The sequence below is a fragment of the Columba livia genome, chromosome 5 (assembly GCF_036013475.1).
Source record: "Columba livia isolate bColLiv1 breed racing homer chromosome 5, bColLiv1.pat.W.v2, whole genome shotgun sequence".
NCBI classification, from domain to species: Eukaryota; Metazoa; Chordata; class Aves; order Columbiformes; family Columbidae; genus Columba; species Columba livia.
The window spans coordinates 29,901,837-29,926,616 of record NC_088606.1 but is presented as its reverse complement, the minus strand read 5'-3'; the positions used below and the strand labels follow the sequence as shown (position 1 = coordinate 29,926,616).

Genomic DNA, 24,780 nt, shown 5'->3' with positions numbered 1-24,780 from the left:
TTTGGAGTGGAAGAGTCCCTGAGGGCCGGGGCGGCGGGAGGTACCAGGGAGGACGAGGTGCTTGAGGCGGCTTTGGGGCGTCGTTCCCGGAGGACCCGGGCTGAGCCCAGGTGGAAAACGTAGACGGAGGAGAGACGGTATCACCTGCCGGGCTTTGCCCAGCGATGGAGCCGCCCAGCCCCTGCCCGCTCCCTCCTTCCCTCCCTCCCCGGCCACCCTCGCCCGCCCCAGTGCTCATGCGCCCCGGGAGACGTTTAAAGGGGGCGCGGCGGCTGCTGCCGATTGTACAGCTCCGTGGAGGGGACGGTAGCCCACGACAGTGCAGCTCAGTGGTCAAGCTGTGCTGCCTTGTGCTGTGCTGTTCGCCTCTGCTCTCCTCTGCTCTCGGCTTCCCCGGGGCACGGGCGCGTCTCGCCGCCATGTGGTTCGCCCCACTTCTCCTCGGTGGGTACCGTGGGGAGCGGATCGGAGCCGGCGGGGCGGGCGCAGAACATCGCCCCGACCCGCTCTCTGTCTGTTCACAGGCGCCTTCCTGCTCTCCAGCCCCGTGCGCGGGAGCGACGGCTCGGGTGAGTTGGCCGCCCTCCCTCCACCTCACCTTGGGGGGTTTCCCCCTCGGGTCGTCTCTGCCAGTGCTTCCCCGGCGCACCCGGTTGCGGCCGGCTCTCGCCGGGATGCGTTGGGAGTCCCCGACGGCTGCCCCCCGCCCAGAACCCCGCGGGAGATGCCGCGGCGAGGCCGCCCCGTCCCGGGGAGCGGCTCCTGCTGCGGGGCCGCTGCCGCTGGGGAGCGCAGCGCTGGGCCGGCCGGGCACCGCCATGTGAGTCTCCTCGGGAGCTGTCCTCGGGGGTGGCTGCAGAGGGGCACGGAGGGTGTCAGGGAACACTTAAAACGGGGGTGAAACTGCTTCCTGTCACAGGTTGAAGAAGAGCAGTGGTGACAAGTGTCCCCATCAAGGGGAGCGCTGATAGCAAGAGTGGGTGGGAGTGTGTTTGTGTGTGTGTGTTATAAAGGTACTTGCACAGTGCTTGGCAGTTTGAGGATCTCCAACATGTTTCTGACCATGGAATCGATTAAAAACTTTTTAAACCTGCCCTGCCATTATTTTGACCTGGAAAGCAAAAGGACACACTTCAGATGCCTAGCAGGGCAGGGGCTGTGTGTCGCACCGTGCCCTGTTGGACTGCACCCCTGCTGCTGGAGAGGGGCTCTCCTGGGGCCAGAGTGGATTCACGGGAACCACGAGCCATGGGAAGCAGTTAAAGAAATAATGCACCAGAAGAGCACAAGCAGTTTGTCTGCCCCTTCCCGCGGAGCACTTCACCAAGGGGGAAGCAGGAGCCTCCAGAAGAACATGCTTCCAGACTCGGGCCTGGCCTGCAGAAGGTGAGTGACCTCAAGCTTTTCTGAATGATTTTGCAATCATTTCTGAATGATTTGCAATCATTAGGAAGCAGGATTTGCTCCTCATTTTGTGTTCAATCAAACATTTGGGAAAATCTTTTGTGATAAACTGATAATTGATAGCTATACGTCAAAGAAGTGCTATGGCTAAAAAGGAAAAAAAAAAAAAGCACAGCAATAGAAAAACCTATTCCAGTCCCAGTTCCTTTCCTTTTTATTTTACAGGTGAAGTGCCAACAGTCTGTCAGGAAACAAATGAAAAGTTTTCTGTAATGCTTCCTCCCAGGGTTGGAGAAGAAGCCACCGTAATCTGAAGGTATCTGGAACCAGCTAAAATAACATTAAGGGAATATTGGAAAAATGAAATATTGGTATCAGGATGTGTTTGTAATATAAAATGTGAACTGTTACGGTAAGATATTATCTCTTATCATTATTCTGAGCCTAAATTCAGCAGCCTAAATTCCTTGCAGGAATTTTTTTTTTAGGTGCTTAAATTCTGTTGTTCAAAGTAATGAAAGAACATTAGTTTCCTCAAAAATCTGCTGTATTTAGGCTCATAACTACTCAGGGAGATCTTAAAGGATCTTATATCCTTCCTTATTCTTCCCCTGAAATGCACACAAATGCTGCTGAGTTTGGCAGTTCTGGTTACCCTACATAAGACTGTATGGGTGGATGAACATTGGCATGTGATGCTAAGCGACCTTAATTTGATCAGAAAAGGGCAAGTCTCAGATTGCAATGAATGAAATAGCCCCGATGGGACTTTTAAAATTCCACTGCCCTTGTCCAGATCAGGATATGTACTTAATATTACACGAATTATTGTGCAATCTGTGAACCTGTTTTCCAAAATATAAACAGGTGTATTTCTACTAGTATGTCTTTTTTTTTTTTTTTTATCCCCTAGCCTGAATAAGGTTTGTGGGAGTATTCCTTTCATAAGATATAAGAAGCAGGCTTGTTTGAATCATCAGGATAAAAAAGCACTTAAAATTTTCCTGTTCGGCAAACAAACAATACTAAATACTAAAAGGAATAAGAAGCATATAGGGATATACTGCTCTATTTTTTTTGTTTTATAAGGCTATTCTTAGGAATCCCTAATGTTTTTTAACAATATGCATAGAGACTTGTGTATTTGTGGGGTTTTGTTTGTTTTTTTTTGGTGGGAGTTTGGGTTTGGGTTTTTGTTTGTTTTGTTTTTTTTCTTTATGTAAACTAACTGCTTTCCCAAAGCGATTAATGAAAACTTAAAGATTAGAAAACCTCAGATTTTTGCTATAGATCCTGTTTTTCTAGAGTCTTTTAAACTAGTGACTCCTGTTAGAAATAAAGTGAGAACTTTTGTAAGTGGACATAAGAAACAGCTATTCAGGGCAAACTGGAGTACATGGGATGAGGCACCAAAAAGATGGAAACTGATTGGAAACATGTTTATTGGATGAATGTTTTACTAAAGAAGTGAGCCTTTGCTTTTTTTTTTGTTTCCTGTTTAGGTCAACGGTGATGGAGGACATTCATCCCTACCTTTAAATATAGCTTAAATCAGGAAGAAATGCAGTTTCTTTTCTTTGTACTTTGTTTTCATGGCATACCCTGACACAGTGTGTTTCTGCAAAGCTTAAAGAGTGTGTGTCTTGACACAATGGGATGGTGGTTATTTTATTACAGTTCTGAAGGGCTAATTTTATATCACATAACAGAGGTCTCTAGTCTTCATCAGAGTCCAGAACGGGTAGGAGTCTAGGACTGAGTCCTTCCGTGTTAATTACAATCTTTCCTGCTTCCAAAAATACATGGATTTAGAGTATCAGATCACATAAGTATCCAGAGAAATGCCTCTGCTGCTACTGCATTCTTAAATAACAGTAATTAAAACATACGGATTTTATCTCAGTTACTTTTTATATATAGCTCTTTGGCAGTTTCTGCTATGATGAAGTACCTTGGATAAACTAATAAAAACAACCACGTTCTTCAATTTCCATAGTAATATCAAACAATGAAATTTGGGCGAATGATTAGTATACATTTTACTGTTCACAATGGACTGCTTGTAGTCCTGTGGGTTGGATACCTGATGATGCATTAGCAGGGAAGAACAAAATCCACTGCAGAGTTGGCATCGTTAAGTCTTAATTTTGATACCCAGTACTACATCTCATTTTGATATTGCACCTAACATTGCTAATGTTAGTCTCGGTTATATACTTATAGACAACTGTTTCTACCTACATAGAAAACCAAAATGAAACTGTTGCTTTTTAATTAGCAGAATCATTTACTTCCAAGTGTCTTTTTACTTCTGTGCTGAAACTGCTAAAGCCCTGGCTATGGTGTGGCAGCTCTTCGGTTCACACAGCAGCAACTTGCTCCCTTCCCCCAGAGGCCCCCCTGTCGTGATGTAGTCAAGGATTGTAACAGTCTTCAGGCTGTCAGTACATAAAAATCCCATGGCTGGCCTACAATGGATTTCTGTGTTTTTATAGCCAGGGAAAACACAGCATGTTTTGTTTTGTTTTGTTTTCCTGTCTTCTCTGCTATGTTAAATATTAGTCTGACATATGACTGTAATTAGTAAGTACCTTGTAGTGAAGGAAATACAGATCTCCAAGTGATAGAGAGTTCATTAACTAGACATGTCTAATTATTATCTTTGTATGCACAGCCTGCCAAGGAATTCAGTCAAATACAGTATATTAGAAATGACTGGCATTAAAATTTCCTGTGGTGTCTCGTACTTTTGGAGGCTGGGGAAATGTTGCAGGGTGCATGGCACAAGCAGTACTGTGAGAGCAGAGATTATCAGTGATGCTCATTGCAGTGTTTCCTCCAAGGATATCCAGCCTTCCAGCTGCTGTTTTATTCTTTATAGGTAGAAATCTTTTATTATCCTGAGAAAGAAAAAAATGAAGAGGTATTTACTGCCTTTTCTTTTTCTTACTCTGAACTATATAGACATATTTGGCATCTTCAAGTCACATCTTTCTGTTGACAAACAGCAGCAAAGATTTTTCAGGGGTGGACTCCATTTATGTTCTGCAGTTCAGCAAAATTTGCTCTGTTTTTTTTAAACACCATGTAGCATTAATGAGCACTGCATATACTTAGGAGTAAAACTACTGCATGGTTTATTGACATGTGTTTCATTTATGCAGCCTGAATAAACAGACGCTTCTCTGTGCATCTGTGGCTGTAACTGTTCTGCTTGTCAGCTCTAAAATCAGTGAGATTAGCAGGAGGTATCATCATCTCTTTTGTTCACTGATGAGGAGCAGTGTATGCTCCAAACGCTTTCAGATACAATGGTCAGTAAACACCCTGGGGTAAGAGTGGAAAGAGTGGGCTGATCCCTGAAATATGCTCTCCTTGGGATATAATGCTGTGATGTGTGCACCGATACATGGGCCAGCCTTTGTGAGCTCTTAACATTGTGAGGAAGTAACGCTCTGAATGTATATAGAAAAGGTTCTTGTAACTTCTAGTGCCCAGCAAGGGCAAGATGCGCTCTTAGGAAGTTTGGAATAAATATCTAGTCATGAGCTGAATTTATGATGCTGAATCAATGACAGTCTAAGTAAAAGCCCTGATTTGCTGTGCTACCAGACCAGTTGAATGTGCTGTCCTGTGTAGCAGAGAATGGTAGTAATTAACCCAGATTATGACCTCTAAGTTTTGAAAAGAAAAAAAAAATCCATTTTCCAAGGAAAATGATATATTGGTATAAATCTGTGTCTGCATACCTACATTGCTCACGTGCAAGCACAGTGAAAGCACTGTGATTATAATCTGAGAAGCAACTTTTAAGAAGAAAAAAGAGAGGCAGAATTCTATGTGAAAAATGCATGTGTCTCAGCTGAATAAATAATGTCTGTCTCACTAGGTGAATCTGACAGTCCTTTGTACAATGATAATGATGTGAACTTCATTGCAATGAATTGATATGAATGTATTGCTTTTTTTTACCCTGGCCTCAGTAGAATTTATTATGGACATTAAGGGAAATGCTGCTCTCAACCTACTTCAGGATTGCCACTGGAGAGAAAATTTGGAATTTCCCTAGTGATTCCTAGATGTCTTATAGCTGGAGATTATTGTGGGATGTCAGAGTCATTTAATTTCTTGCTTGGAGAGTGCTGTCTGCTCCTGTGTTCCACCAGCCCTTGAAGGTCCTCCCTTTGCCCTTCTACCTCTGCCATAAACTTACAGATGTGAATTGCTTTTTCTCCTGTAATATTCCTTGAGTATTATTTTAATGTTGTTTTAGTGTTGTTTGCTCATATTTATTTAACACTTTCCACCTTTTTCTGCCACTTTCCCATAAATAATTTAAAGTGTATTCTTTCTTAGCATAATTGTATGTTTGTAAGCTCCAAAGATGCCTTTACAAATGTACTGGAGCATGAGATGAGACACTGTACCTAATTTCAATTTCAAACATTTAAGCTTGGAAACTCTAGAGATTAAAAACAAACAAACAAAAACACAAAACAAAAAAGCCCTTAAGATTTTCGTGTCACAGGTTTTTCTTTTTTCTTCAGCTTCCACTGCTATCACCTGCTTTACAAGAGGACTGGACCTTAGAAAGGAGACAGAAGATGTCCTTTGCCCAGCAAACTGTCCTCTATGGCAATTTTATGTCTTTGGGGATGGAGTTTATGCCTCTCTTTCCAGTGTCTGTGGAGCTGCCATACACAGGTAAGTCAGTCAGATGACTGGTTAGCAATGTGCTAAGCAAGTTTACATAGTCTTGCCACACTTCCACATCTGAACCTTTAGATGTAATCATAACAAAGGTCTTTCTGGACTTTGGGAGTCATATTAACTCAATACGAATGTCATTAGGAGAAGACAGAGCAAAGAAGAAAATAATGTCTGGGCAGCTTGCAAGTTATCTGGGTTGTGTTTAAGTGCTCCTGAAAACCACTTTATTAACTTCTTCTGAAATGGCACAGCAGCAGATGGATTTTCACTTAAGATTACTGATGCGATACTGTTAGGCATGGAAGGATATAGTGTAAATTATAAGTAATTGGACAATAAAAGCAGATTCACTTTCTGACTTTCATTTACATGACACTGCTTCTGAAATTGTTGAAATAAATTTAAGCTCATATGCAAACAGACCTACCCATGATTTGGTTGAATATGGTCCATAGACTATTACTTTTAATCAGTGTTGTGGTTTTTTGTTACAGCATTTCTCTTCTGACAGTTGCTTCCTGGGTGTTAGTCTACTTAATGATCTCTTAATTAGACCAGTATCTAGCTGAATTCACTTCCGCATCAAATAGAAAACTAAAGACTAAGAAAAGATAAAACATGTTAATAGATGTCATTAGAAAAGCAATAATAATTCCACAGGGGAAGGAAAACAGGCTGGCAGATAGCTTATTAAGGTGATCTGGGGACTTTGGAGGTTGGTGTGACTTGTTTTGTTTTGTGTGTAGTTGAGGGGGGAGGAGTGGCGTGTCTGTTTGGTGTGGGTTTTGGTGGTGGTTTTGTTTGGTTGCTTGGTTGGTTTTGGTCTGGTTTGGGTTTTTTTGAGGAAGCAGAAAGATTTAATTACTTATTCACAAGGTAAATTCTCTCTTGGATCAGTTTTTAATAAGAAAATGTGGGACAAAACCAACTGAAGATGGTGAGATATTTATTTTGGACACCTGTGGAAGCCACATTGATTCCTGACTGTCAGTTTACATGGAGTTTTAGATTTTGGTTTTAATACATTGGAAAAGCTTTTGATTTTTAAAGAAGGACTTTTAGCTTCATATGTTAATTGGCTGTACGACATGATACTTGTTCCCTTAGAGATTTCACAAAGTAGATTTGAAACTGGACTGACTATTCAGCAACAGAAATTTGGAGTGGGCATGGAGAAAAGGCTAACAATAAGGACAGTTTCCAATGTCACAGAATCACAGAATGTTAGGGATTGGAAGGGACCTCAAAAGATCATCTAGTCCAATCCCCCTGCCGGAGCAGGAACACCTAGATGAGGCTACACCGGGAATCAGATAGAAATCCATCTGTCTAGAATAAATAGATGACCATAATTGATCCAGTCTTGAAGCAGAAGTACAGATTAGGTCATCCTGCCCAAAGTTTTCATAATTTCTGATAATTCTATAATTAAATATTATTAATGTATTTCAAATTATGTTTTCATCATGCATATAATCTAAATTACTTGGGTTTCAAGAGGTGCCCTTGACACAAATCATATTGAGATGTTGTGCTATATTACAGAGACCTTTATTCATGTCCTATTCCTATTAATGATATTTTAGTATTTGTGGATTACAACATAAGTTATCCAGTATCCCCTCAAGTATCACTGCACTTCTTAAAACTAGTTTCTAGGTACGTTCATGTTAATATATACATAAACTACAATTAAAAAAAAATCACGCCATCTTATTATATTTGTATATTCCAGAGAAGACTACTGCTGCCCTTGCAGGAAGGCTGAGACTAAAAGCTTAAGGAAACAAAGTGTTTAAAAGAAAGGGGGAAATAGTTTCAATCTCTTTTTTAATGCCCAAGCAACAGAAAGAAACTGTTTCAGAATATATTGACGTGATGCTGAACTCTGCTATCAGTTTTTGGATTTTTTTTTTTTTAATAAAACAAACAAACCTCAAAACAACCTAAAATTTTACTGATAAATAAATGACTAGAAAATAATGGAGGAAAATAAATGGGTTTTTGAGTTAACATTCATTGCTTGATACTTTAAATGTCATAAATTACATTAAAGCATCTTAAATAATATCTAGGTGGCTATCATTACTACCCAGAAACCCATTTAAAATGTTAACTAAAATCTTGTAATTTTCAACAAGACTTCCGAAATTCAGGCGACATTTGTAGTATTAAAACTCCAAAGTAATCTAAAATGAACTTTTAAAAAAAGTTATTTTAAATTGGGGAGGGGTTAAGGAGAAACTCTGAAATTTCTCAAATGCTGTTAAGGAAACTAAGAGCTAAGGTACTATGGGGCAACTAGAAATAACTTGGGAGGCATAAGGAGGGTCTGTGTGTATTTGTTTTTAAAGCTTAAGAATTGGTTTCAAAGATAATTGCCTGTCTCCATGTGTGTTATTGCTAGAACAGGCTTCCTTTTGATCCTTCTGTAAAAAGAATTAATGCCTCCATTCAGTGTGCTTTAAGTGTCTTCGAGTGCTTATACCTAGTTCAGATATACACAAATAGTTTGTGAAAGAATGTCTAGATCAAATATATGTACATATAATAAGAGAAAAGAAAGGTTATGTAGGAAAATTGAGATCTCTTCCCATTGTCTTTTTTTTCTAAGGCAGCATCTGTTTTTAGTGACATAGACATTTCTTTTAACTTTCTTTACCAGTCACCAAAGATATCTATCGGGATCTTTTTCCAAAGGGACTGAAGACTTGAGTGTTTTGGAAAGTTGCAGAAGTTCCTAGCCAGTTCAACTAGGCAGTGGTCTTGAACCTCCCACGCTAGTGGTGACCATGACTGTTAGAGAAGTCCCACCAAGAAAGCCAGTGGGGCTTGGTTCTGTCACAGCTGGGGAATGTTTTTACAAAAAGAGGAGATACAAGAAACAGAACATGCAGATTTGTTTTCAAGATTTGCAAAGTCTTCCCCTAGGTGATGAAGCACAGGTTCTTCACTGAAGTCTGTACCTCGTAAACTATGTGTATTATTGTTCTCCAGCCCAGAAGTATAGGAGTATAGAAAAATCTGTATTTTTCCATAGTAAGTGTCAATATAATTTATACTACTTGTGAAATGCGCAGCCCTGTTTGTAAAACCTGCATCTAACAATGTGCCTCCACAAACGTTGCAAGAACAATGAGGGCTGTAATAGCAATGAAGGGATTAAAATATACTCACACTTCTAGCCTGTGTCTTGCAGTAGGAATGTAAATTAACAATGCTCAAGTATTCTGAATATGACTAATTGTAGTAAAGCATTTTGAAAAAAACAGAATATAGGTTAAAATCTTCTCTTAAGGAGAACTGCTGGGTCTTTGAAGACTACCTTTGAGTTGAGAGCTATTAGTCCTGTCGGCCTTTCAGAACAGAATTTGCCACATGAGAATGTTTTGTTTGTTTTGGTGCAACTATTAGCAGCTATAAATACTAGTCCTGGTTAAACAAAAAAACTCAAACTGATTAATGGAGGAGAGATGATAGCTGTTTAGTTCTCAGCTAATTTCAGGGCAGGCTGCAAAATCCAACAAAAACATATAAAATACTCCTCCTTGTTCCGTGTTGCAATGATAAAACTCCATATTGGTGAAATTGCCACTAGGTAATCATTGTCATTTGCTGTTATCATGATGTAACTAGATAAGTGCTTTGAAAATTTTATATATTTCTTCCAAATAACTGAGACAAGCACATCTAGTTTAAAACTAGGTACACCCTACATCATACGTTGCGCAGTTAATGCAACACAGCTCTATGCCTTAAGCACCATTGTGTACCAGACCCGGGCCACTGTTGGTGTTACCACACAGAAAGCACAGTCAGACAACCACCCACCATTTCAAGAAGCACCGGTCTGAGGAGCAGTGCTCATTTATTTTTTTATACTGAAAATTATTGCGAGCATGGGTTAGTTCCCCCTCCACTTACATTCCAGTTTGTGATAGGTCCAATTGAGGCCTGAATCCTTAGTTTTATATAAACCAAATAATGCTTATTCCTATGAGCAGTTCCTTACTGTGAGACAATTATTAACACAAGAAAATACTGTGTAATGCATATAAAGAATTTAGCAGAATTCAGCCGTGAATAATTCTGTATACTACAGATGAATAAGCTTTCTGCAGGTTTTAGTTTGTTATATTTGGCTTTTTCTCTCCTTATTTCATGTGTAATCACTCCCAGGGAACAGAATATTTATTTAATATTGTTCTTTTTTTCTGGGCAGAAGAATAAAAGATTTATTTGTCAAAGGAAGAATGGAGAACCTCCTACCAGGCTGACGCTATGTAGGCATGAAGAACAGAGTTAAATCTACCACTGAGTGATTAATTGGATTAATAATCAGAACATCAAATGGAGGACTAGGTTCTCAGCTTGTGCAGTTCTGTTCTAGTGCCAAATCCACTAAATTGAGACCTAGCTCAATGTAGTAGCTTTTAGATGCTAAATTGGTATGTACATTTTCGTAATTGTCCTAACTAGTCACAGGGTGGAAACATTTCTAATTAAATATTGGGGTCCTAGAACTCAAGTGTAACAAAAGCATATCATGGTATTGCCAAGCTGGCCACAAAGTGACCACAACACTGATGGCCCCTGAGCTGCCCTAGCATTTGCTACAAGAATATTGACAAAAGGGTTGTCTGGCCAGAGAGATTTCTGAACAGCTGTAGATCCCCTGGGAAACTTTGGTATAGTGCCTGCTTCTGCTGCTGAGCCACTTCCCTGCCAAAAGCAATAGGGGTGCAGAGGAGACAGAAGGAGCACAACCCAGGGGACAGGGGATGCTGGCATGACACCCTGAGCAGCTCTGTGTCAGTGATTGAATGCGACCAGGCAGCAGTGGGAGACTGCGCTTTGGAGAAGACGAGGATGCTGCTTAGAGCAATGGAGAAAGGTGGATGTGGAAAGAGTTTGATGCAGCTGCTGATAGTAGGAAGAAAAGATGGGCAGCTGGGTAATTCAGTTGTCCCATCTAAGTCCTTGAGGATAACTGTTTTCATCCAAGGACCCTACAAGAAAAGCCAGCTGCTGTCAGCCAGCACTCAGGTCCAAATTATGCTCTTGGGTAGTACGGCAGGCTTTCATAATTCTGTTCTCTGCCTTCTGCTGAAAAACCAGATAGCCTACCTATAGGCATGTATGATGAGCATAATGGTTAGCATAAAAACATACCATGTGAGTTTCTGAGCAAACATTTTGCTTCTCAGCTGCAAGACTGAATCAGCCTAATATGTACTTCTTTTAACGGCTCAGCTGCAGTGCTCCTGCCCTTGGGCTTGGGAACTTTCCTTAGCATAGAGTATTTACATCATGTTCAAGTGGTTCTCTTCACTCTTTAACACTATTATACAACATGGGGAAAAACATTCTTTGCCTATTTAACGGATGATGTTTTGTCATCTTTAGCCATTTCTATCTAGCTGATCCTTGCCTTACGCCTAGAACTAAGCTCATTTAAGGGAACAGCCACTTGGCTCTGTCTCCAACATTTTTAAGAAAGTGAATAGTTTATAAGCATGCTGCAAAAAGCGTTCTCTCCATCAGCCAGATCTGTCATCACTACGAAAGCAATGGAAAATTTACCCAGAGGAAAAAGACTTTTACCAGGCAAAAATCTTGTGTTTCCTCTTGCTTTTAACAGGAGATGGTATTTCCGTTTCTCTTGCTGTGTCTAAGGTTACTGACTGCAGTTACATCTGTAAGGGTCATCTCCCATGGCTGGAAAGAGTCTCTTTGTGGTCTAGGCATCAGTTTTGATGTGCAGGCTCCTTGGAAAACACATTCAAAATTCGGCAAAGGCAAGCCACTTTCCCTGAGAGTGCAGATAAACAGTTCTTGCACTTTGCTTTGAGGACATGCACGAGGCTCTAAAAAGCTTCAGTCCCATTTCAGATTTTGAAGTTTGTTTTACATGAAATTGCTGTATTTTGTAAGACTTCCCATATCGTCTGCTGCCCTTGGCCTGTATACTTTCTTCCATGAGCTATTATGCAGTGAGCTATGCAATTGCTTCCTCATGTATCTGCTTTTCTGGTTTTTTTGTGTGCATTTTTTAGTGAAAAATACCACTTAGGTATAAATTATGATTTCTTATTAAAAGTGAAGCTAGACAAGAGAAGGGACTGACAGCTTTTACATAAAATTGCCATCAAGCAGCACTGGCAGTAGCATGAAATATAGTGAGTAAGGAAGTGAAAGCTGTTCCTGAAAAGTCTGCAGAGTTCCAGCTAAATCGAAACAGCCATGGCATGCAAGTCACTCACATAGGAGCAAAGAACAACAGTGAAAATTACAGCAGATTGTAATGGCATAAATCATTCTGAGGGAATGCATAGGCACTTCTCTACTGTTTAAATACCACTGCAGATCTACACAGAGTGAATCCCAGTTTCAAAGTCAGTCATAACTGATTGTAGAAAGGAATTTGCCAATCTGATTCAGAATACGAAGGGAGACTCACAGTATGGTTTATTCTGCTTCAACATATTTGAGCATGTACTCTGAGTAAGCTTGCTGGAAGAAACATCTCAAGTAAAACTGATGAGATTGTAAAAGATGGCTTAAACAGTAGTTAATTTACCTACAGAACAAAACAGCAAGAAAAGAGGAATAACTTCCATAAAGCTATAGTCATGTTATAGTCACATCTAATATCAGCCCCCCAGTTGCATTAAAAACAGCAGAGCTCTTATATGGAAATAGTGTATCATCTTCAGAAGGCAGTCTAGAGCTTTATGACTTGTGATGAAATACAGGATCAAATGTTTTCAATAAATAAGGAGCAAATAAATCTACTCTGGTTTCAGTGGAAAGTTTCCAAATTCAGTGGAGATGATCTAAATTATTTTTTTACCAGAATGATTACAAGGTAATCACAATGAAAAGACCAATAGAACAACACAGAAAAAAAATTGGTTTCACTGTGCCTAAAATAAGCGGAAGTAATTGCTTCCAGGAATAATTCTTAGGTTGCACTTTCATTGTGAATGTCATCTTGAGTTTAGTTCAGGCAGCGCTCAAAGCTACGAGTCCACAACTAAGGAAGTGGGAAGAGAGATACTCGGCTCTTCTTGGGAGGGGACCTCAGCATAGATCAGGTTTGCTGACTCTGAGCCCAAAACAGCTTCACTAAAATTGCAAATATAAACTTAAATTAGAAACTGTTCAATTTAAACACATATATTCTATTTCTGATACATATTTCCTTATCCATTAAAACTGAGACACTGGTGAAGACTTGAATGCCAAAGAGAACAAGGTTATGAAGAAGAAAATATGTCCTAACTAGACTAAATATTCTAAATACATTAATGTGTTCTTTTTCCCAAAGATAATATTGACTTACTGAATTTTCCTGTCATTTAAAAATAACCAGTTAGAGGTTCTGGTCTGATTTTTTTCCCCCTGTTTTTTTAAAGAACTATGAAGTGCTGTTTGTATTTGCCACCTTTATAATCTGATTTTAAACTCATTCTGGCTAACTTTACTTAAGCTCATCCATCTATGTATTGTACATGGTATTCCTAGATGAGAAAATATCTGTATATTTTGAAACTACTATCATAATCTTCCAAGATAAAAGAATTAATTAAATATAACCACAGTCCAATTTAGAAATGCAAATCATATGATGAATGAGGAATGGATTTTAACAGCAGTCCACAAGGAGATTTATGTGAAAATTGCCTTTGCCACAGATACCCAGAGCTCATGTTACCAGAAATACATGCAAGGTTTTCTAAACTCCGTTCTTGATTATTCTACTTTCACAATATGTTAGATAAGGTCGGGACATCTTTTCAAGCAGGAAGCTGGACAGATAAGAAAAATAGTCACAAAGGCACATATTTTTGTGTTTAAATAGTCTTGAAATAGTTGTTTGTCTCTCACAGTACTATACCTGCCAAGTACTACAAAGTGTCAAACTTCTACTCACTCTTAGAGAAGCTCAACATTGAATTTTGGCCTCTAAAAGTAGCACATAAAAAGTGATCTGAACAGTTCTGATGCCTATTATAGTCACTTCGAAATTGTTATGTCCTTGAAACATCACTCTTCTGTGTCAGTTTGAACACTACCTGAATTTCAGTATTTTCCTGCCATGTGTCTAAGTCTGTGTGATGCTCTGCAGAATAGTTTCTTTTGAAAGTCTTTTCAGAAACTTAAGGCTTGTTTTAGCCTGAACACAACTGTCTACCTCAATGGCATCTCTTTCAGAAGGCTAGCGTCCAATATACTAATGATGGTATGATTGTATTGAATTTTCTTGTGATTAAAATGATTTGTAACAACTCTTTTTGTATGGCAGGGGGGTGATCACCAATGCAGGAGGAGCTGTGAGGGTACAGACTCTCCCAGGACAGGAAAACTACCCTGCTGTGAATGCCAATGGGATCCAGTCTCAGGTGCTCGCTAGATGGGCTTCATCCTTCTCAGTTACCCGTAGGTGGAACACACTTACTATTTTGCAAACTATATTTAAAATATTAACAGAACTGTAGAACACTTCTTAAGTGCTCCCATATGCATAAATAAATGTGATTGCTATCTGAACTGTAGCTTTCACTTTTAAATAGTTATTTTATCTTCGTTTTTCCACAGTTCCCTTAAAACACTATTCTGGCCAGTCCATAGCAAAAGCCAATGCATAAAAATGGATCACAGTTATTTAGAATATAATGACAGGATAGCAGGCAGTTACAGCACAGTTCTACGACAGCTTAAGCTGATCACAGTCAGTGCCTCAGTCCTGCTGCTGCAGTCCTGTCCTCCCACCACTTCCAGCCATACAGTTTCACCCCTTCTCTCCTTTGCCTGCCTTTGTGCAGGCAGTAGCACTTGTTGGGCCCTTCAAAGAGCTCATGCAACATTCCCTCAAAACAGAACACTGGCCCTCCAAATAAATGAATAATGTCAGCTTAGATGTGACATGGTCATTAAGCCACAGTGTGACATAGTGTTTTTTCAGAAGTTTTTGTCCACGTAGTTGAAAACTTAGTTGAGGTTAAACCACCCTCATAAGACTGTATAAAGAAGCCTACTGGATATATATGTTGTTGTAGTTTCAAAAATATTAAAGTGTGTGTGTTTTCTGGTGTTCTTCAGAGTTTGGGAAACAGATCTCTCTAATGCATTCTTACTGTTTACATAGCTAAAATTCAGCCTACTGTCTCTAAGATACTAGTTATCCTTGTGTAGTATTTATTGCAGATTAGTAGCTAAGAACTTGGAATTACAGGTGCCTTTGGTGGAGGTGCAAGTGAAACCCACTTCTCCAGATCAAGTCCTGAATCTGTCTGCTAGAAATAATGGCTACTACAGCTAAAACCTCTCATGAATTAGATATGTGGTAATTACTCATCAGCTGCTGTTGTTTCAAATGCAGAAGCTCAAAGAAGTTCAGTACCTATGAAATGAGGAGTGCAATACTGGATTATACCAAAGATCTGTCTAGGGCTGTGTCCTCCTCTCAGGATAGCTAGTGGCAGATGATGAAGAAAGGTTATTGGAAATATACTATTCTTTGAGCACTTGTAATTTCGTCTAAATACACTAAAATACAATATACTATAATACACTAAAACACAATATTTTAACAGGTACCAAGAACACAGCACTTGAATCAGTTGGACGTTCGGTCTCAACAGCACGTCCTTCTACAGGTACGAGGTCTCTGTGAGTGTGTGCATCCCTGGCTAAAATGATGTTTCATATGATTCATTTATTTTAAAGAAGAAAACATATACAGTATTTGGTTTTGCATTACATCTTTCATCAGTAAAGAGAGGAATCATTAATAATCAGGGAGATTGATTCTGATTTCAGCAATGTTCGTGTAAATTAAAAAAAACTTGAATGAATTTGGAAAAGTAATACAGATAGCATGAAGGAAGGAAAGAGTTCATGAACTCATGGGATATTCATTCCTAGGAAGTGACAGAGATCATACATTCCTTCTTACAGAACTACTCAGCAGCTGAGTGCTGTCAGGGCTTGTGTAGCAGAAATACAGATGTGTGAATTTCTCCACAGAAAATGCTGCATTAAAAGGCTAGATCAGTTTCTGTGAAGGTTGGTGATATATAAATACTGGACTTACTTGGATATAATTTGTGAATAGACCATTTGCTTTGCAGTTTAAGTCATGGTTTGCTTCCAAAGCATTAAAACTGCGCACTGTACAGCTGGACTGCTGAGAAATGGTGGCACTTGGGATGGTGAGCTGCAGCAATCCACCCAGCTTTCCACATCCCAGTCATCAGCTAGGTGGGTGTAGGAAGGAAGGTTAAACTGTTTCATTTGAAAAAGGGTATTTGCCAAGGAGCAAAGAAGTAGTAGAGCAAGTTTAATAATTAAACTGATTGACAGTTCCTACTGCAGATAGATTGCTATGTAATTCTTGGAGTCTGAGCTTTTTCTGGTTCACTTTTGGCCATTTGTCCTTTTGTTCTTAAATGATCCATGTTGTTTCCTTCACTGAAGGTAAAAGACCTAAGAAGCCACTTGATAAAAAGGCTGGGAACAAAGGTAAGAACCCACATATTTAACTTTTGCAAAGCAAAATCCTAACATTTTTTTTAGTGTTAAGTAAGTCTAGTTATTTTGGATGTTCACAGACTGTAAAGCTGATATTGCATTTCTCATCGATGGAAGTTACAACATCGGCCAACGTAGATTTAATTTGCAGAAAAACTTTGTTGGAAAAGTAGCTGTGATGTTGGGAATTGGAACAGAAGGGCCTCACGTAGGAGTTGTACAGGCCAGGTAAGAACGGATCTACACAAAATATACCTGAATGATTAATAAGATAAATCAATTAATATATCAGTCCCCATTTTGCAGAACAGTATTCACTCCATAATGGCTGGTGCACAGCAAGAGAAGCAAACTCCTTCTAGCTGTAGCACTGTTTGCTGTGTGCTACACTGAGATGTCCATGTGAGAGAACAGGACAAATCTGATCATCTGCATTGCCTGTGCGATATTTGGCTAGAGCGAGCACCTGGACTTTTCACAGCCCCTCTGCTGCTGACAGTGTCATAGGTCATCTTAATAAAACAGCAGAAAGCACTCTGCAAAGGAGAGGTGGAACTTCTTAAAAATTGTAGGGAGAATTGTCACAAATGACTATGTACAAACCCAAAAAATAAGCACTCTTGCCAACCTATAGGTTACTATAGCTAATATTTTCAAATTGTAAATAGTCACTTTTTTCTTTTAAGACTATTCATAGAATCATTTAGGTTGGAAAAGACCCTTAAGATCATTGAGTCCAACTGTTCGTACTACTATGCATGTTCACAGACTGCAAAACAGTCTAAAAGCAACTGTGACAGTCAACACGTTGGCAGGAATGTTTTTGGAGACACAGTCTAGTCTGCTAGTGCTCAGCAATAGCATTTTTTCAAGGCTTGACCACTTTGGCTACAGCTTCTGGAATAAAGGAAGCATAAAGAAACCTTTAACTCACTTATTCCAAGAAGATGAAACATCTGTCAGATAAACACAGGGCTTCTCTATCACAAGTTTCATCATTAAAGTCTGTTCCTGAAACATCTGCGAGATAAACACAGGGTTTCTCTATCACAAATTTCATCATTAAAGTCTGTTCCTCTCTCCTGTCTTCAAGCAACTGTAGAGTAGATGTCCAAGTCTGATTTAATGACTTAGGCTTGCTTTGGTAGTCACTAGTAAGAAAGACCACATCCATGGCACAAAACACCTGAAGCACTTTGGATGCTTCCTTTAGGATGTGATGAATTGCATCCCAAAATACCCAGTTTCTGCCCACTGTAGGCATCAAAAACTCAGGGAAATGAACCTCGCTCTTGCTTTCCTGGGTTTAAATACTATAACATGAGGAGCAATTGATGGAGAAACTGAGTAATCAGTTTAGCACCTTGAATATTCAACCCCTCTTAATTAGAAATTACAAGCAATAATATTTACATCTCAAATTGTACCATTTTAACAGTTATTGTGCCATGAGATTCATTACCACAGACCAGCTCTGCTGGACACAGGCCTTCATTCTAGTGATCCTGATGCAGAATCAGGCCACTTATTCATAGCAGCAGCTTTTTGACCTGCAGGTGTTTATCTTTCTATTCTTCAGACAGCAAAAATAAAGTTATTTCTTTTTATTTTCATTTTCTACTATAAATCAAAACTGAAATCTGGAAACTTATAATGTCTAAAATATTTTGTTTCTTACGTGGAGTCAGTAGCTAGCCTACCTTAAAACTTCTCAAATGAAATAACTGAAACTGAATTTCACAGGAATTTTTTGTAAAGAAGGTATTTCTCATACAAATAGTAGAAAACACGCCAATTTTCAATTACGCAAATGCATTTAGTTTAACATCTGGCATGTTCTTTTTTTTTCTGTATAAAATTTCAACCTAATGTTTTCAGCCATTTGATAAGCCTAAGAATCAGCCTGTTCTTAATTTACCCACCCAGGTAAATAATTCCTCTTCTTAAAGATTGTGAGAATTATTAAGTGAGGAGCATACATCTGTTTCAGTAATCAAAAATATAGAGAAGAATATACATTACCAAGAACAAAATGATTCAAAGTGTATTTTAGCTTCCTAATGCCATAATAGTATGGAAAGTGAACTACATACTTTATTATCCTGTGGTTTTGTTTGTTTGGGGCTTGGGCAGGGGGTGGGTGGGTGAGGGTTTTGTTTGTTTTGTGGTGTGGATTTGTTAGGGTTTGGTTTTGTGTTGGTTTTTTGTTTGTTTTTCCTCCACAGTGAACATCCAAAAATTGAATTCTATCTGAAAAACTTCACTGCTGCAAAAGAAGTTTTGTTTGCCATAAAGGAATTAGGGTTCATAGGAGGCAATTCTAATACAGGTGCGTCCATACGTCTATGTAAATAGAAATTACTTTTTTACATATTTATATATATTTGTGTTTATATAAATGTGTACATGTATATACTGAAGTTCTTGTAATTCAGTTAGGTAAGAAAGCGTTTTAAATGCCACACTCATCTTAGCCAGGTTCAACATTTTTCCACCAGAAAATTGCCCCATCTTACCTTTCATTTCCAGAAATTACACATTTTGTTGGAGTAGAAGTGCAAATACAGTTTTCTGCGTTTAAACAGTAATTGAGTTTTCACTAGTAACAGTGATATCTTGAGGCAAATTCATATCTGAAAGGCTTAACGTTTCTTTCTTGTTGAGTGGCTAATTAGACTTAAAATAAACTTGGAATAAGTAGTAAATGGTTGTGAAGAGATGTTTGCCAAACGAGGAAACCGAGCATTCTCACTATGTTGCATTTCACAAGCTAAATTTAGGTAACTCCTCAGCCTTCTTCCTTCTAACCCATTTGGCAGGCACAAATGTACCTACTTCCTAGTACAAAATTAGACCTGTGGGTGAAAAAATGTCAACAATATCTTCCTCAGCTTTATACATGTGGGTTTTGTTGTTGTTTTTTAACTTCTAAGTTGCTCAAGCTTCATGATTAGCAAATTTTCTGGGATGCTGTTTCACTATTACACTGGGTTAGACCTATAATCGTAACAGAAACCCCACACAATTTCATATAGAAAACTGGTACCAAAATGAACTCTTATGGTATGCATTATTTCTTTGTATTATTTTTCTGTTCAAAACTAGGGAAAGCATTGAAGCACACAGCTCAGAAATTCTTCTCTTTGGAAAATGGAGCACGCAAAGGAATTCCCAAGATCATTGTAGTGTTTCTAGATGGCTGGCCCTCAGATGATATAGAAGAAGCTGGCATAGTGGCCAGAGAATTTGGAGTCAACGTATTCATTGTATCTGTGGCAAAACCCACAACAGAAGAGCTGGGAATGGTACAAGACATTGGTTTTGTTGACAAGGTAAGAGAGAATATTATTTGTAATGGATTTAATTCTGGACAATTTACTTCACACTAAAATGCTAATGAACTAATTAATATATACATATAGGAACTCATATGTATATGTTTATACATATATGTATATTTTCGCTAAAGAGCCAATGAAATCACTGCTAATCAGTGATTGAAAAGAAAAGCACTAGGAAGGCTGAAAAAACACTGGGATTTTTTCCTGCTAAAGGGGCTACACAAAAATACCACTGTCCTCCCGGTTCAGGGTCTTTGTCAAGTTGTAGCTTCTGGACTTTGAGAATGTCCATGTAATTACAGTGTAAGATATTGCCCTATCTCAGGTGTAGTTAAGCGTGCCAAAGCCATGAAATGCAGATATGGTAACTCCTGTCCTGAAATCACAGAAGGGAGGCATATCTTTCTGTACCTGCTCTTTGGATTTACTCACTTTTACTATAAAGAGGACTGGAAAAAGTCCTATAGAAAAAGATACCATAGGAAGTTCAGGTGCAAGACATTAATCTTGGATGAAGAGTTTTGGATCTGGTTCTGTATGAGTTAGGGAAAGAATTCAAACACAGATCACCCTCTCTCACATGAGCTTTCTAATCACTAGGTCTTTACTAAATCTCCAGTGAGAAAACCTCTCATTTTCCACAGGGAGGTTTTAGATGTCTAATTTCAGCAGAAATTTCATAGCTCAGAGCATGAACAGAATTAAGCACTAGAGCTCTGCTGCTTCTGGGCACAAGATACCTTGCTGCTGATCTGAGTGATATTGCAGGCAGGTCCAACTTTATAGGCATAGAAAAACATGACCTTAGGTGACTGAAGCCTGTCCTGCCCATTTGCATTTTGATCTTAGCCAGATTAGTTATCACCTTGGAGAGCTGTTTTTAAATTTAACTCCTTTCTCAATTACCTTGTACTTTACATGCATCTTATGGAAGCTAGGGGAAAAATAAATTTCACTTTGGATATTCGGTAGCATGACTTAATTTTCAAAAATCATTATTATAATTTCCAGTTGTTACAGTTCTTGTGAATAAAGTTAAATTTTAAAAAATTTCTAGATGTTGATGGGCAGGATTGACTTCATTACTGGATAAAGTAAGCTATATTATAGCTTTCACTGACTTCAACTGCAGACGTTTGTCCTCAATTTCTGTAAAACTAAACAAGCAAAAAACCCACCCCAAACGCCCACCATCAGGCAACTTGCCTTGAAAGAAAATTGCATAGGTGTCTGGATATTATACATTTAGCTGCTGTGTCAGTATTCACCTGTTGACTTTTTGTTTTCAAACAGGCTGTTTGTCGAAACAATGGCTTCTTCTCTTACCAAATGCCCACCTGGTTTGGTACTACCAAATACGTAAAACCTCTTGTCCAAAAATTGTGTTCACATGAGCAGATGTTGTGTAGCAAGACGTGCTACAACTCGGTCAACATCGGTTTCTTGATCGATGGTTCCAGCAGCATCGGAGAAAGCAACTTCCGCCTTGTGCTGGAATTCATCAGCAACGTTGCAAAGGCTTTTGAGATCTCTGACATCGGCTCCAAGATTGCAGCTGTGCAGTTCACGTACGACCAGCGTACCGAGTTCAGCTTCACCGACTACACCACGAAAGAAAAGGTCCTCTCGGCTATCCGGAACATTCGCTACATGAGCGGCGGCACTGCGACTGGCGATGCCATTTCTTTCACAACCAGAAATGTGTTTGGGCCAGTGAAAGATGGAGCTAACAAAAATTTCCTTGTTGTTTTGACGGATGGTCAGTCTTATGATGACGTTAGAGGGCCCGCTGCTGCTGCACAAAAAGCAGGTAAATGATGCATCTTTAAAAGCGGTGGGTGCTGATTCATCCTGTTTCTGTGGTACTGTAAATGTTAACATTTTTAAGTTTGCAAATAGAGCCCCAGTGCACAAATCAAGTATCATACTTGTTTTAAATTCAGCAAAATGTAAGACCCCAAGAACTGGTTTCTATTAGGATGAAAAAAATCCAATGTTATGGAGCCAGGTATGAATAGACTCACTCCTAGCAGCTTAGTGAAAAACATACACCCAATCTCATTTCACTAAAAACGAGAGAAATTAGTAAATTAAAAATAAAGAACCAAGTAGTGAAGCTCCAATCAGTGATGCAATCCAATATAGCATAACTCCCGTTCCCCACTGTCATCTAGGAAGGAAATAAGCAGTTTTGGCCAAAAAGTTTATGAGGCTGATGATTCTTGAAAGCACTAAGCATACACCAAGGATCCATATTTATTTTCAAAATAATTTTACACAGTGTTACTTGTGCTGCAAGACTGACATTGTAACTGCTACATTTGTATGTGTCTGCACAAAAACAACTAGGACACTAGCTCTTAAGACAGTAAAAATCCTGAAGGAAATATGCATTGAGACAAATCTTCTAATTCCTGATATTTAGTGGCAAAATCTAGTCATCTTTGACAGACTGCAGCTATTGAAACACACTTTTCTGATCCAGATTAATTAATGGATGTAGAAATTGCTGGTTTTGTTTTATCTATAGGCAAAATAATAACTACTGTTTTTTGTTTCTTGTAGGAATAACTGTCTTCTCTGTTGGTATTGCCTGGGCACCTCTGGACGATCTGAAAGACATGGCTTCTGAACCAAGAGAGTCTCATACTTTCTTCACGAGGGAGTTCACAGGACTGGAGCAGATGGTTCCTGATATTATTAGGGGCATCTGTAAAGATTTTTTGGACTCTAAGCAATAAAGCAAAAAAATCTTCTGTTGGATATTACTACTTTGAAACCAAGAATCATGAAACTGAAATGGTCTCTCTGAAGTACAGATGTTTTATTCTTACATATACTATCTTAATGCAAAGGGAGAGGAAGGGCTACTTTTTGGTTTTGTAGTGTGTCAAGGATTCTCGTGAGCTTGTTTAGAAGTATAATACTTAATACTGGAATGCAGAAGGTGGCCAACAGCTATTATTTTCAATACATATATAGTATCCCAAATTTTAAAGCTATGCATATTGTGCACTTAAGGCTCTCAGATATCAGCAGAGGAAACAATGCAGCTCTGACATTTTTGCTGTCACTTGCTAGATGTCTTCTTATGAGTTAAAAATAATATAATTTTAAATACACAGTGCTATGTTCCATAAGCCTTTTGTAGCTTACGATTCTGTATCTTTTGAAGGAGTTCTGCTGATAGCGCGCAGTACTTTCTGTACTTCAGTTGTGCAACATCCATTATTGCCAGGCAGTTTAAGGAAAGTTATGACAGATTGTAGCTTAACAGTCTATTTTTACTAATTGAGGTTTTGCTATTGTGAATGATATTGCCATCTGGTTGGCGAAGTTTACATGAAAAGACATTTAACTTCTAACCGCAGATTTTTGTGGATTTATGTAGTTTGGTTCTTTCGGCACAGATTTTGAAAGGTACTTAAGGCACAGTAGCTCTTTTTGAGGATCTGGATCCTAACATACTAGCTGACACTACTGCTTCCCATACCACTCAAGTCAACAGTGATATTCCTAATACATCTGATAACCAGATTTTTCCCCTCTACTGCCTTGTACTGTCTTGAATTTAAGAAGTTGTTATTGGCTAGACAGAGACAGGAATCTTTGCCCAAGAGATTAACTTGAACCACACACTGGGAATGGAAAGCATTCAAATTCAAATCCAAAGGTATCATCTCAAACCTTGAAACCTAACTGGTTTATATCAGATTACATGGCTAGAAGAGAGTGGGCAGACATGTGTGATTCACTAGCTCACAGAATAACAGCTTTCTATGCTAGTAAAAACATCTTTACAGATGTGTAAGGTTCTCTGAAGACGAATGGTTTTCTTGAAAAAAAAGAGTTTAATTATGTACTTGGTAATGTTTTGATATATTTATACCTATATGTGTGTGGTTAAAATGATGCAATATTCATGGAGTTTTTCTCAAGTATTCTTTAGAAAATAAAGGGGTTTGCAAGTAAAATACATATTAATAGCAGAAACCAAACCAGCACTTTCCCTATCAATTTAGGGTTTCCCTTTTTTCTTCCCCTCCACCTCCACTATTGATGATTGTAAAATGTGTAATAGTTATGGAGTGGCACAGAAGGGATTGTATTCATCAGGCTTTTATTGTGCATTTTTTAACTTATGACTGGCTATATATTACACTAAACATGAATGGCAAAGATGCCTTGTATTTTTCTATTAATTGTTATCCTTAATTTTGTTAAGTGTTTATAGATAAGAGTATTCAGCTATTGCTGTATAAATTCATATGCAATATCAACTGTGTCCAAAAGTTTAATTCATTTAGTTTTTAAACTTTTTATAGAAATATATATTGCAAGAAAACTGGGATTGCTGCTATCTGTTTTAATACCCTGTAATATAAAAGTCTTTTTGTGATGAACCTCACATAGTATATCTTGAGTAAGTTGCATGTGATGCTTCCTGCCTGTATTATCTTAAATCCCAGTTTGCAAATGAAAAAGTCCTAAGTCATCCTCAAACAGCAAGGATACTATTTATACAAATATTTTAATTTAAATTAAGTCAATATAAAAATTGTAGTCACTGTTCATACTAGGTATAATGCTAGTTGAATCTTCTGAATATAAATCACATGCTGGCTAGCAGAATCTCATTTTCTCACCCACTTTCTTTTTACTGTTGCGAAGGAGGAGGCAGCTTTACTCACGTTATTCACTCACCAGGGAAAAAGCAGGTCTGGGTCTGTTGGACAATGAAACCTGCAGAGCTAAATGTCCAAATATTTCTGTTTCACAGGAGCAGTGA

The 24,780-nt window shown here is 38.7% G+C and overlaps 1 protein-coding gene and 1 long non-coding RNA gene across 2 annotated transcripts; both read left to right on the top strand.

Annotated features, from left to right (window-relative positions):
* The first annotated feature begins 221 nt into the window (after positions 1-221).
* COCH (cochlin) lies at positions 222-24,342 on the top strand. The gene is made up of 11 exons (XM_065064141.1): positions 222-444; positions 525-569; positions 5,952-6,108; positions 14,423-14,556; positions 15,714-15,776; positions 16,597-16,641; positions 16,731-16,878; positions 18,876-18,979; positions 19,756-19,982; positions 21,285-21,801; positions 22,557-24,342. Exons 1-11 carry the CDS (start codon positions 237-239, stop codon positions 22,730-22,732), a joined length of 1,824 nt encoding a protein of 607 aa, XP_064920213.1. The 5' UTR covers positions 222-236; the 3' UTR covers positions 22,733-24,342.
* Positions 1,014-5,103, top strand: LOC110358678 (uncharacterized). Its single transcript, XR_002413330.2, has 3 exons — positions 1,014-1,386; positions 1,630-1,720; positions 2,907-5,103. It is a non-coding gene; the product is annotated as an uncharacterized LOC110358678 (long non-coding RNA).
* Positions 24,343-24,780: the final 438 nt, after the last annotated feature.

Excerpts from the sequence above, each read along its gene's own strand:
- COCH (XM_065064141.1), top strand. The coding sequence starts at position 237 with ATGCGCCCCGGGAGACGTTTAAAGGGGGCGCGGCGGCTGCTGCCGATT. Across the intron at positions 445-524 it reads GTTCGCCCCACTTCTCCTCG|GCGCCTTCCTGCTCTCCAGC; the intron begins GTGGGTACCGTG and ends GTCTGTTCACAG. Across the intron at positions 16,879-18,875 it reads GTAGGAGTTGTACAGGCCAG|TGAACATCCAAAAATTGAAT; the intron begins GTAAGAACGGAT and ends TTTCCTCCACAG.